Source organism: Gobius niger (genome assembly GCF_951799975.1).
Source record: "Gobius niger genome assembly, chromosome: 5".
Taxonomy (NCBI): domain Eukaryota; kingdom Metazoa; phylum Chordata; class Actinopteri; order Gobiiformes; family Gobiidae; genus Gobius; species Gobius niger.
Window position 1 is genome coordinate 3,822,110 of NC_136856.1, and position 14,211 is coordinate 3,836,320.

General features: G+C 43.6%; 3 protein-coding genes across 3 annotated transcripts in view; 1 reads left to right on the forward strand and 2 right to left on the reverse strand.

The window, feature by feature from the left end:
* Positions 1–14,211, forward strand: part of htr4 (5-hydroxytryptamine receptor 4) — a 356,392-nt gene that overhangs the window by 340,899 nt on the left and 1,282 nt on the right. The window lies entirely within an intron of this gene.
* LOC306963457 (E3 ubiquitin-protein ligase TRIM11-like) lies at positions 1,325–2,899 on the reverse strand (the record flags this gene model as incomplete). Its single annotated transcript, XM_079557028.1, has 1 exon — positions 1,325–2,899. One exon carries the CDS (start codon positions 2,897–2,899, stop codon positions 1,325–1,327), a length of 1,575 nt encoding a protein of 524 aa, XP_079413154.1.
* LOC306963434 (E3 ubiquitin-protein ligase TRIM21-like) lies at positions 8,177–9,770 on the reverse strand (the record flags this gene model as incomplete). The annotated part of the gene is made up of 1 exon (XM_079557002.1): positions 8,177–9,770. One exon carries the CDS (start codon positions 9,768–9,770, stop codon positions 8,184–8,186), a length of 1,587 nt encoding a protein of 528 aa, XP_079413128.1. The 3' UTR covers positions 8,177–8,183.

A 14,211-nucleotide genomic window follows, 5' to 3' on the forward strand; every position in this document is an offset into this window, starting at 1 on the left:
CTCTCTGAAGCACCGACATGCAGAACACCGCGTGGTTTCTCTTTGCATTTTGCCTTTAAAACAGCCTTTTACTGAAGCTAAAAGGCCAACATGATGCAGCTAACGTGGTAGCTGAGAGCGCATGGACTTTGGATAAAATACACGAAGCCCAGAGAGCGGAGGGAGAGGGGAGAGAGGGGAGAGAGGAGGGAGAGGAGAGAGGGGGGAGAGAGGAGAGGGAGAGGAGAGAGAGGAGAGAGAGGAGAGAGAGGGGAGAGAGGAGAGAGAGGGGAGAGAGGGGAGAGAGAGGAGAGAGAGGAGAGAGGAGAGAGAGGGGAGAGAGGAGAGGGAGAGGAGAGAGAGGAGAGAGAGGAGAGAGAGGTTTAGTTTAGTTCAATTTATTCTGCAATCTCTGGTTGTTCTTAATTGAAATAACGAAATGTCAACAAAAACGAATGTGATGAGACTTGAATTAATGACAGATAAAAACAGCTCAGTGCGTTTTTTTTTTTCGACGCTGTTCATCAAGAATATGGAGTAAAATTCTGCCAAACGAAACCATGGTTTAAACTCTCTAATGCCGCCTCCATTCTTCATAAAAAGTAAATAAAAATGCGCACAGGAAACAAAAAAAGCCTCATCACGTGTCGGATCCTCCCCGTTTCTGTCCAAATCACAGACAGGCCTATTCGCATTGGATTAGTTTTATCACAGGACCTCGGAGTTCAATAAAATATAGTATATACTGCGCAAATCACTGACATGGCGCATTCGCACAGGATTAACATCACGGACATTCTCCGTGATTATTACAAATCGCATGTGGTCCCAGGTAAAACTAATCCCGTGCGAATAGGGCTTATGGTACAGGTGCTCATTGGACTCAAGTGTTTAACTATTCAGTGTCTTTCTGTGTCATGATCAGTGAAGAGAAAAAGTCTTCAGACGCCTGGACTGACTCACAGATGAACCAGATTATGGTTCAGAAGTAGATGAAGAAAAAGCTGGTTTACTTTAGGACTCACTAAATGTTATAGAAACGAATCCTCTCTTTTAAACTCAGATTTCAGCTTCTGGGCGATCTGTGAGGAGCAGGAGGGACCACAGTGCAGCTGCGCCCAAGGAAACATCTCCAGATCTCCAGCAGGGATCTTGGTTTGGAGCAAAAGCTGGAGGTTTTCAGACAACTGTGAATGTTCTAGAGACTTTTTAAAGAAGGAGTTTGAAATGGAAAACAAAGTTAAGCATTTAGTTTGAAGTTAAGATCAATTTATTGGTATTTAAAACAGTGAATTAGAACAAACTGTTATTATAGATGACAAAGAAAAAACAAGTGACTAAACATCTACTGGAGTATCAGAGGAGCAGAGTTTTTGCCTGAATTATTGTTACAAGGATTAAACAGAGGGAGGATGTTCCCAGTGAAAAAGCAGTCAGTGAAGGAGTCGAGGAGCGCTGATGTTTCTGCATCAAAGAAACACATCAGTCCCTCCTCATAGTCCACGAACACACCAACCTTCTCTGGAGCAGACCAGAGATATGGATGATTACGTCTCCCAGACATGTACCAGAAGCCATTTTCAGGAATTGTGTCACTTAATTCTACCTTTCTGTCCGCTGACTCTTTGATCACTCCTAGCCACCAGGCAGTCTTTCCTTTGACCTGAACTTCATAATAAAACCTGCTAAAAGAGAACTTTTCTTTTCCTACAACACACAAGGCAATTGAAAATCTTTTAGGTGTGTCCGAAAGAAATGTATGTCGTTTCATTAATTGAACCTGTTTGTAATCCTGAGACACGTCTAGCCGTTGATGAGCTGTTTCTGGATCTAGAGTCACACTAACTTTATGTTTCTTCACTTCTTCCAGTTCATCTTCAAACAGTTCCTTGATTTTGGGATTTAGTTTTCTGATCAGCAGCTCAGACACAGCTATGGCCACTCTGCCCTCGTACGATGGCGCTCTGACGGACGCCTCAGTCCAGTCGTTCATCTCTGGAGCAGGTTTAACTGAAGTGAAAGTTTGGACAAAGTGAAAATGGTCGTCAGATTTCCAGATCTCCTCCATCTGCGCTCGTCTCTGCTCCAGAGCTGAGATTTCTGATTCTACTTCTTTCATCAACTCTTCTGCCTTTCCCTTTATTTCCTGATGCTTCTGTTCGATGTTTAGTTTAAACTGATCCAGACTTTGTTGAATTAACTTCATCAAATCATTGAAGAACTCGACCCCCTCCTTCATTTCTCTGTCTGCGTTTTCCTGACTGAGCTCCACAGACCTCTGCAGGTCCTGGATCTTCTCTTTTCTCTCTTGGATCTTCTGCTGCAGCTCGCTCTGCTCCTCCTCACACTGTTCCTTCAGTGGGACAGTGTTGTGACTTTTATGATCTGAGTAAATGCACTGGACACAGATGAGCTGAGAGTGGTCTCTACAGAAGAGCTCCATTGGTCGTGAGTGTTCTGGACAGATTCGTTCCTCCAGGTTTTCCACGGGGGCGATCAGCTGGTGCTTCTCCAGACGGGGCACAGTGTTGTGGGGCGTGAGGTGTTTGGGACAGTACGAGATCTGACAAACCAGACAGGACTTCAGAGCTTTGAGCTTTGGTTCAGAACAAACATCACACAGAACATCTCCTGCTCCAGTGGAATCTGACTCTGAGCTCTCAGTGTTTTCTTGTTGGGGCTTGTTTTTAAACTCTGAGACCATCTCCAACATAAAAGTGTTGGTTTTTGTCTTTGGTCTGGAGCTGAACTCCTCTTTACACACAGGGCAGTTACAGTGGGCACAGGTGTCCCAGTGTTTGTTGATGCAGATGTTGCAGAAGCTGTGTCCACATGGAGTGGTGACTGGATCAGTGAAGACCTCCAGACAGATGGAGCACAGGAACTGATCCTCAGAGAGAACACAGCTCACAGCCGCCATACCTGCAGAGAGAGGGGAAAAACTATCATTAGTGTTTAGTGCACACATCAGGACACTCTGGGCTGAACAAACATTGAAGAAGAAACTTTAAGTTTAGGATTAATGAGAAAAAAATCAGAATCCAGGCCACTGTTAAGGAAGAGGTTCCCAAACCTTTCAGACCACAACCTCCAAAATCACTCTACAAACAACTGGGGATCCCCTTCTGTAAAATATAATCAGCATTTACAGGGCTGTGAACTTTTCACCAAACTTTGGAGTGAGACATCGGTCGCCTGAGCTGGAGTGTTTCATAAGTGTACTTATAAGCCCTGATGGCTGAGCACATCTGGAACTGCACAGACAAGACAAAAGCCAGTAGCTGTTTAAAATGTGGCATTTTCATCATTTTGATGTTTTTTCCTGCATCATGGTGCATCATGGTGCATTTTAGATCATAAATAATACTTTGACCCGGTCCATTTGCTGGTGTTAAAGAATGAATTGACAAAAATATGTGTTTTGTTGATAACAATGAACAAATCAGAATCCAAGCCACATGACTTCACTAAAAAGATAAAGCTCTATAAAAGTATTGCCTGTCAGTGTTGTTCCTTTGTCACTGGGAGGAGCTCACGAACACAGCTGCATGTGGACCAGGCCTGTTGTTGTTGTGACCATAAAACTAACCTGTTAAATGAGCACAAACTAACACCTATTTATGATCTGCTTGTGAGCTTTAGACCGAGATGTGCTGCTGTTCCACTTTCTTTTAACACATGACAAATAGTAAAGATCCAATAAATATGCTGTTGATCAGTAATGTGACGTTACACAGGCAAAGGACACAAGTATAAGTATTTTCATGTCACCAAACTGGTCGTGATCACAGATACCCAGAGCTCCTTCCTGGTTTAGTTCATAAAGTCACTCACAGGTAAATCTACTCCCCTCAAAAACCCAACCAGATTCATGTTGATTCCGTATTATTATTTTTTAAGTAAAATCTATTGTGACGTGAACCAAAAACAACTTGCAACAACACTATTATTGTCCACAGAAACTCAGACATGTGGCCTGTTTTGAAGCCATTGTCATAATACAGTCATTGTTTCTCACCTTATATTTAGTTTGAGTCGTTTACAGATGTTGAAAGTTGTTTGATTCCTGTTTGCTCAGACACACTCGACTCCAGCTCTGTCTTTTCTCTCCGTAGTTTTCTTGTGAAGCAGCAGAGTTGACTAATGTTGCTCCGCCTCTAAATCACTTCCTGCTTTGACTAAGGTACAGGTGCTGCACTGGACTCAAGTTACCTTTCGCAAAAGCCCCGCCCACTTAGTTACTGTTGCTAGGCATAACAAACTTCCTGACGCAGTTGCCGGAGTGACTCGTGTTAGTGACTCTGCCTGGAGCAATTCCTGCACGATATCCTCCAGATCGAGGTACATGGGGTTAAAATATGCAGCAGAGGAATATATCCAACATATGAAACTATCTAACGAGGGGACAGTATGACTATTGAGACTAAAACGAAATCAGAGAAACCTTAAATCTTCCCTAAATGCAACCAGTACAGGTGTGTGGACCAGTCGTGCTCTTGTTCTGCCCGGTAAGCACTCTCTTATTTTTTAAGTATTGTTCAAAATATGACCAATGCTTTGGTTTTCTGAAGTTAGCACTGGCTAAACCTACAGGTGCCCCAATGATAATAAGCGGCAGCCAGTTATTGTTAGAACTGTGACAAAATCACAAAGGGAGACATCTAAAAATTGAAAAAAATGTAGGCTGCGTCTGAAACCATCAAATATGTAGCTCCTATGTCCTGATCTTAGCTCCTGATCCTTAACCTTTCATGGGGTCAACTGTTAGATCTGTATGCAGCTAGTGAACTAGAGCTTCAGCAGCATTTGCCCAAATCGACTGCCCTTTCCCAGGGCGGAAAACACGGGGGAAGTGACATCACCAACAGCTCTTTCAGAAAAAACTACATTGCCCATAGTAGTTTTGGGCAATGTAACTAATATGGGTAATGTAGTTTTGCCTGTCAATCCACAGTGCTTGTGCATGATCACTCGAGGGTGGGGGTGAGGGGGGTGGGGGGGATTGGCGGCGCGGTGGCTTATGGCAGTGGTTCCCAAATTGTATTGGCACGGACCCCAAAAATTGACACCTAAACCACTCAGGACCCCCGTTGCATTAAGTTATTGCCTCTTGTGCTATTTTAGGGAAGAAGAACATTTTAAAATCAAGTTAATATGTATTAAACAGTTTATTTTGAATATTCGAATGGATTTCACAAATGAGATGCTGTTTTACACTCAAGAATATTCTCAAAACAGTGGCATTTTTCTTTTTATTTCATTCTGAAATCATCCGGGGACCCCCACCCAAGGTCTCACGAGCCCCCGAGGGCTCCCGACCCCCACTTTGGGAACCACTGGCTTATGGGATGGCACATAGCTGCTAATCGCCTGTGACTTAGCACCAGAGGTCCCTATGCTAAAGAGGCTATAATAGTTAGCATTGAGGCTCCTTTCCTTAACTCCTTCCTAACTGACAGCCCAATTCGGAGGCTTCGATTTAGGAGAGTTAAGTATCACCATTGTGGGACTGTAGACTGAGGGGTGACAGTGGTGCAGTTGGTAGAGCGGGTCGTCACATGATCAGAAGGTTGGGGGGTTCGAATCCCGCCTCCTGAGGGTGCACACAGTTGTCGTGTCCTTGGGAAAGACACTTCACCCTCTCCAGTGTCTGCACTTTGGTGTATGAGTGAGTGAGTGAGTGGATCCTTGCTGTAAAGTGCTTTGAGTGTTTATTTTCGAGACATTTATCTGGGCGTAGGTGGTCCACATTGTTTGATCCATTGTAGGCATTGCTCCAGTTGTGTTTTCGGCTTTTGGAAATAACTCGACTCAATCACACTCTTGTGGTCCGAGTGTCTGATTTACATCCTCCACAGGCAGATCGCTTCACCATTTTGCTTCTTCTTCGTCTGGTAGGGTTTTTGGTGGTTATCTGCTCAGTTCTCAGTGCTGGTGTGCACCATTGTTTTGCAGCGGAGTCTGTGGCTTTACGGACCTCGCTTCAAAGTAACGGGTGCTAATGTAGGATTGGACAATTACCATTTTGGGGCGGGGTTTTGCAAAAGGGCAATTGTTTATACAGTGCCTTTCTGTGTCAATAGAATTTAAACAGAGCTAGATGTTTAGTAAGAGTTAAAGTATGGAATTGAATTAATATAGGCAAGGCAAGGCAAGTTTATTTGTAGAGCACAATTCATACACAATGCAATTCAAAGTGCTTCACAGATAAAGCAGCATAAAATATAAGAAAAACAAATACAATCAATAAAAACATCAACATAAAATTAATCAATTACAGCAAGAGGCAAGAGTGTAGATGAAACACTTTCAGTTATATGCATTTTTAAGTCTTGTTTGGATTTACTCTGTCTTGAGCACTATTATATAATGCCATAAGACAAGAAAACATTTGAACTTTGATAATTAATTGATCTATAAACATATACGGAAGTTTGTATTTTCTTTTTGTCTTTATGGTTCTCGTATTTTTTTATCTTTTTTGTGTTCGTGATAAACTTTGCTGTCAGTTTTGATGTTCTCAGGGCTGAATTACTTACTCGCTAAATGTTATCAATTAAAATCCTATTCTTCCTCATGTTAGTTTACATTTGCAGGTCTCTCTAATAGACAAGAAAAAACAAAATGAGGGCTCTGAGCTTTATGGAAGCCCGTTTCCGCCATGTTAAAAAAATAAAAGCCCAACCGGAAGTCGAAATTTCGAGATTTAAACTCGTGATTTCCTGTTTAAAACACAAAATTTTGAGTTTAAATCTCGAAATTACGACTTTTAAACTCATACTACGAGTTTAAATCTCGAAATTACGAGTTTAAATCTCGAAATTACGAGTTTTTTTTAAGATCCGTAATCATAGACGTCAGCCCTATTTTACTTTGAAAATCCGTTCTCTTTCCTGTCTGATGCGTCTGAACTGTGGAGCTTGATCTGGCAGCAGAGCCGTGTCTTGGAATCGTATCATGCCTGAAAAACAACTGCTAGTTTGGGGCAAACTCGTGCCTCTTTGCCTCTGCCATGTCTTATGGATACCCCCCATGGTCTCCCCGCTTGATAAAAGGGCGATGCCGGTGGACCATGGCTAGTTTGCCCGGTTAGCATGTGCAATCGGTGTCATTGTTGATAAAAAAAAGTCTGCAATTAACCACCAATGCGTCAATCCCGACCCAGTGTGTGATAATCTTCAAGTCTGCATTATGTGGTTACGGCTTTATTGACGTTTTTAGTGTATAATACCTAATTCCACAAGATCCATTATTGGAGCTGGATGCTAGAGCTGCTAAGAAGCTAGGTAGCTCCGGGTGCTAAGCAATCGGCTACGGCCAATTGTACATGAAGTGTGAGTAATAAACTGCAAAATCAACCAGCCCGGCTCAGTGTGTGATTGTTGTTAAAGGGATGCTTTATGTAGACCGTGGTTTTATTGACTTTATTCATATTTCCCATTTTCACATGATCATGATCATCCTAAGTTCATCGAAGTTCATAATGCTACGATCGTAGCATTAGCTTTGAGAATGCCCATGCATCATCAAGGCCTAAACACATTCCTATCGTGGTTACAGCCATTTTTAATAAGTTTTCTTGTCACTGCTTTTAATCCTGAGTGTTGAGGTAAAAGTCCCAGAGTTGCTGTAGCTCCGGTTCACAACACGATGAAGCTAATCCTCCATGACTGTTTGTTTACATCTGCACCAGTGGTTCCGCTGTCCCCGCCGTACAGACGTCTATTTAAACTCGTAATTTCGAGATTTAAACTCATAATTTCGAGATTTAAACTCGAAATTTCGAGATTTAAACTCGTAATTTCGAGATTTAAACTCGTAATTTCGAGATTTAAACTGGTAGTACGAGTTTAAAAGTCGTAATTACGAGATTTAAACTCGTAGGAGTCGAAATTTCGAGTTTAAATCTCGAAATTACGAGTTTAAATCTCGAAATTTCGACTTCCTGTTGGGCTTTTATTTTTTTAACATGGCGGAAACGGGCCTCCATAGAGCTTGGACCAAACCAGGACGGAGTTGAAAACAAAGTCAGGCATTAAGTTTCAGGTAGAAGATCAATTTATTTCTACAAAAAAAGTTCGGCAACTTAATAATAGGTCCTTTATTTAGACAAGAGACAATTAAAACAAACTGCAATCATAGATGAAAAGAAAGAAAACACAAATAGCAGAGCACATGCTGAAAAAATGGGAAAAAACAAATGACTAAACATCGACTGGAGTAAGTATCAGAGGAGCAGAGTTGAAGCCATCATTGTTGTTACCAGGACAAAGCAGAGGGAGGATGTTCCCAGTGAAACAGCAGTCAGTGAAGGAGTCGAGGAGCGCTGATGTTTCTGCATCAAAGAAACACACCAGTCCCTCCTCATAGTCCACAAACACACCGACCTTCTCTGGAGAAGACCAGAGGTTTTGATGGTTGTTTCCCGCAAACTTTCTCCAGAAGCCATTTTGAGGTGTCTTGTATTTAGAACCCATGTTTCTGTCCGCTGACTCTTTGGCCACTCCTAAATACCACAAATTCTTTCCTTTGACCTGAACTTCATAATAAAACTTTCCAGAAGAGAACTTTTGTTTTCCTACAACACACAACACTTTTAAAAATCTCTCAGGTGTGAGTGGAAGATATTTTGTGTTTGTCATATATTGAACCTGTTTGTAATTCTGAGACACGTCTAAGTTTGGATGAGCTGTATCTGGATCTAGAGTCACTTCAACTTTATGTTTCTTCACTTGTTTCAGTTCATCTTCAAACAGTTTCTTGATTTTGGGATTTAGTTTTGTGCTCAGCAGCTCAGACACAGCTATGGTCACTCTGCCCTCGTACGATGGCGCTCTGACAGACGCCTCAGTCCAGTCGTTCATCTCTGGAGCAGGTTTAACTGAAGTGAAAGTTTGGACAAAATGAAAATGGTCGTCAGATTTCCAGATCTCCTCCATCTGCGCTCGTCTCTGCTCCAGAGCTGAGATTTCTGATTCTACTTCTTTCATTAACTCTTCTGCCTTTCCCTTTATTTCCTGATGCTTCTGTTCGATGCTTTGTTTAAACTGATCCAGACTTTGTTGAATTAACTTCATCAAATCTTTGAAGAACTCGACCCCCTCCTTCATTTCTCTGTCTGCGTTTTCCTGACTGAGCTCCACAGACCTCTGCAGGTCCTGGATCTTCTCTTTTCTCTCTTGGATCTTCTGCTGCAGCTCGCTCTGCTCCTCCTCACACTGTTCCTTCAGTGGGACAGTGTTGTGACTCTTATGATCTGAGGAGCTGCACTGGACACAGATGAGCTGAGAGTGGTCTCTACAGAACATGTCGAGCATTCGCAAGTGTTCTGGACAGATTCGTTCCTCCAGGTTTTCCACGGGGGCGATCAGCTGGTGCTTCTTCAGACGGGGCACAGTGTTGTGGGGCGTGAGGTGGTTGGGACAGTATGAGATCTGACAAAACAGACAGGACTTCAGAGCTTTGAGCTTTGGTTCAGGACAAACATCACACAGAACATCTCCTGCTCCAGGAGCCTCCGACTCTGAGCTCTCATATTTTTCTGTTTGGGGCTTGTTCTTTAACTCTGAGACCATCTCAGACAGACAGGTGTTGGTTTTGGTCTTTGGTCTGGAGCTGAACTCCTCTTTACACACAGGGCAGTGACAGTGGGCACAGGTGTCCCAGTGTTTGTTGATGCAGATGCTGCAGAAGCTGTGTCCACATGGAGTGGTGACTGGATCAGTGAAGACCTCCAGACAGATGGAGCACAGGAACTGATCCTCAGAGAGAACACAACTCACAGCCGCCATACCTGCAGAGAGAGGGAGGAGCATGTTTTATAGTTTTAATGCTGTTAATGTTATCGTCAAAGCTCGTGCACGTGGCACCGCCTGAACGCTCTGAACCTGTGGTTAAGGAGAAGGGTCTGGTTTGGGATTAGGGACATTAAGGAAATATTGTTTTTGTAGCATTTTTCAATTGACAAAGTTACCCAAGTGCAGGACTCAGAAGAGGGTAAGCTACATTTGTCACCAGCTGCCATTCGGGAAGCCTGTGGAGGAATGTTTATAGTATCACAGCTTCATACCTTTTATTCGGGGCTCAAGAGTTCATTGATCTTTGGTCATAGTGTGAATGTGTTTTGTTAGAGCCGAAGAATCATCTCAATAATCCAATAATATGATCATGACTTTTGTGTCATGACAAAAAATACAAAATCAGTTTCCTGGGCAGCTCCTGATGAGTGGGGAGTTCAGTCACCTGGGATTGTCCCCGTTATGTCAACATAATAATAATAATAATGCATCGGTTTTATATAGCGCTTTTCTGGACACTCAAAGACGCTTTACATTGCATTATTCATTCACTCCATACCCGGTGGTGGTAAGCTACTATTGTAGTCACAGCTGCCCTGGGGTAGACTGACGGAAGCGAGGCAACCAGTCTGCGCCATCGGCCCCTCCGACCACCACCAACCACTCACTCACTCACTACATTCGCTAGGCTTCCTGGTGTTCCCAAACGGTCTCCCATCCAAGTACCGACCAGGCCCTTCCCTGCTTAGCTTCCAAGGTCTGACGGGAACATAGATCATAAAAAGGATAAAGTTCAATGTACAAACTGACCTTTGGACAGACCCACAGTCTGAGCAGAGGCAGGAGATTGTAGGTTTGTCTTTTTTTACTTGTACCAAAGTATTACAAATATATACAGGCTGAATCAGACACTGAGCAGAATTCACTCACACGCAGCTAAACCTGCTTCCTACTTCCCAGGACAATGTTTTGGTTTTAAGGCCTGTACATTAAAACATGTCTCCTGTTTGTCATAGTCATATTTACTCACCTGATATTTAGTTTTAGTCGTTTGTTTATGCTGTTTCTTTTCACTTTCTCTCAAATTACTAATAGCAGTAAAGATCCAATAAATATGCTGTTGATCAGTAATAAGACAGTATGTGATCACAGATACATTGAAACCAGATATGTCGCCTGTTATGAAGCCATTGTCATAATACAGTCATATTTACTCACCTGATATTTAGTTTGAGTCGTTTACAGATGTTGAAAGTTGTTTGATTCCTGTTTGCTCAGACACACTCGACACCAGCTCTGTCTTTTCTCTCTCTGTACTTACATTTCCTGTGACGCAGCAGAGTTGACTAATGTTGCTCCGCCTCTAAATCACTTCCGTTTTGACTGAGATACTGGACTCAGTTGTTTAACTCTTCAGTGCCTTTTTGCGGAGGTGCGAGACTCGAGTCACATGACTTGACTCGAGTCAGACTCCAGGCGCAATTTTCGGGACTTGAGACTTACTCGACCAAAGCTCCAAAAAGACTTGACTTGACTTGACTTGGACTTGAGGCCGATGGCTCTCAGTGATTTGCAGTGACTTATAGTTTTTATTTATTTGAGTGAAACTGTCGAAAGATCAGGATTCATTTTGTAAAAGCGGCGCATCTATGTTTACATTATGGTAATGAGCCACATGCGTGTTCGGTTTCCCGACAGGGCGTCTGATCAATACAGCGCGAAAAGGCAGGAGGAAATACCATGTGTTTCTTTGGATGCATTAAACGTTTTTAAAGACAGTTTCGATGTTTTAAGGCGTTCACACAAAGTTTGCAGCATTTAGAGGTGATTTTCTGCAGCCACACAGAGCCCAGTGACAGTGGGACTGAACACTACACTCGTAGGGACAAATCCGAGTATACAGGGGCTGGGGCATTACAGGGGAACCACTGACAGAAAAACTACCAGAGACTTAACAAAAATAAAATATTATTTTATTTTTATCTTTCAGACTGCAGGGAAAAGCAGCTCATGTTTAAAAGACTTCCTTCCTTAAAATCCTGTCCCAGTAATTTTGTACGTAGACGGGAGCATTTAAAATATATATATTTTGAATTTTGTGGCGATTAAATATTAATTAGACTTAAAATCTATATCCATGAGATTTTAAAAAGTTTGATTTGAGCCTAAATTCAAAATTACTGTATCTTGAGAAAGCACTTGTTGTTTTCAAGATTAGACACATTTTAAAAGTAGACATGCTGGCGTTTGTGACTTGCCGGCTAAAGCAAGACTCGACTTGGTCGCCTCCCACAGGAGGTGTTCCAGGCATGTCCTAGTGGGACAAGGCCTCGTAGAAGGCCCAGGACACGCTGGTGGGACTATGTCTCCGAACTGGCCTGGTGTCGCCTCAGGGTCCCACTGAACAGCTGGAGGAGGTGTAGCCTCAGGGTCCCCCAAAACAGCTGGAGGAGGTGTAGCCTCAGGGTCCCCCCAAAACAGCTGGAGGAGGTGTAGCCTCAGGGTCCCCCCAGAACAGCTGGAGGAGGTGTAGCCTCAGGGTCCCCCCAAAACAGTTGGAGGAGGTGTAGCCTCAGGGTCCCCCCAGAACAGCTGGAGGAGGTGTGTGTGGATCGGGAAGTCTGGGCATCTCTGCTGAGACTGCTGCCCCCGCGACCTGGCCTCGGATAAAGTGATAGAAAATGGATGGATTGACTTGACTTGACCCCATGACCGATTGACTTGCACTTACTTTGGGACTTGACTCGAGACTTGCATCGAGTGACTTACTCCCACCTCTGCCTTTCTGTGTCATGACTTGAATGTTAAAAATATTCATAAAGAGCACCACGATGGGTCTCCTGGACAAAACTGCATTCAAAACATTCAGACTGAACTTTGTGACTTTGCTCTCCACTACGCTGCCGTGTGCTGGGCCCCCGAGCAGCACAGAGCGGGACAAGAACAGACTGAACAAGCTGGTCAGGAGGGCCAGCTCCGTCCTGGGCTGCCCCCTGGACTCTGTGGAGGAGGTGAGGGACAGGAGGGTGTTAGCCAAGCTCACCTCCATCATGGACAACACCTCCCACCCACTGCACGGGACTGTAGAAGAGCTGAGCAGCTCTCTCAGTGGCAGACTGAGACACCCTCAGTGCAGGACGGAGCGCTACCGCAAAGCCTTCATCCCCACTGCTGTCAGACTGTGCAATAAGACTGTGAAGTAACATGTGCAATAATCTCTGTATCAGCTGCACTTTATTAACTCTGAGTGATCTTCTTGAACGCCGACTGTAACAAGTGAAATTCTCCTTTGTGAGATCAATAAAGGTTTGTCTTATCTTATGACTAGAAATCTGCATTTTGACTGTTACCATAGTTACCGCCACGGAATGTTCAGGTTTTTTTTTTAGTAAAACCCTGCATTTCCGAACATCCCATTCCCCTCAATCAGAGCGAGCCCATATTTGACAGCCGTAATGGACCTCGCTTGTGTTTAGCTCCTTTTCAAAGACGTGTGTACAATATATCAGCATCTGCCAGCTAAAAACCATTAAGCAGCTATTTACACAAACACTCCCGACCAGAGAGACTTCCTGCTGCCAAAGTGCCCGTGAAATCGACGCTCAGCCCAGACGCGAGTGTTTAGAGCCGCCGAGACCGCGGAGGGTGATATGCACACAGCGGCGGCGGTGGAGGCGGCGGCGTGGGGCGGCGGCGTGGGGCTAAATGGTTCCCACATTGAGGCAGAGCCATTAGGAGCTGAGGGGGATTTGCAAATGTTAACAAAGATGTGGAAGAGTGGGATTTCAGTGATATCTGCTGCGGGAGTGCGGTACGTGCTGTTTGGGTTTTAGGATCAAGTGTGATAAACGTTTAGGTCCACAATGTTCAGATTAAAGCGAGAGGAAAGTCAGGGAGAGCGGCGTAATGGGAGGCAGTTTTTGCTTTGCTGGTTTAGTGTGTAAAAACAGTAAGGCATTACCGGAATCTCAAAAGCGGCAAAAAAGTGACGAAGAGCCAAGGAAAGTTTATTTGTAGAGCACGATTCATACACAAGGCAATTCAAAGAGCTTCACGGTTGCATAAAATTACAAGAAAACAGATAAAAGAATAAAACTGAATGAATCAATTACAGTGAAAGGCAAGAGTGCAGATAAAAGGGAAAAAAAGAGAGAAAAATGAACTGTTTTCAGGCTGGATTTGAATATTGTCAGAGTTGAGGCCTGTCTCACATCCTCATGAAGACAGTTCCAGGTTTTAGCTTTAGCTTTAGCCTCAGCGTATTTAGTCCTGACTCTGGAACCACCAGGAAACCCCTCCCTGAGATGGTTCATACGGCTGTAACAGGTCAGAGATGGACTTTGGTGCTAAACCATGAAAAGACTTAAATTCTATTCTCTGAGTGACAGGAAGCCCAGAGCACTGGACTAATATGGTCGTATTTCCTGGTTTGACG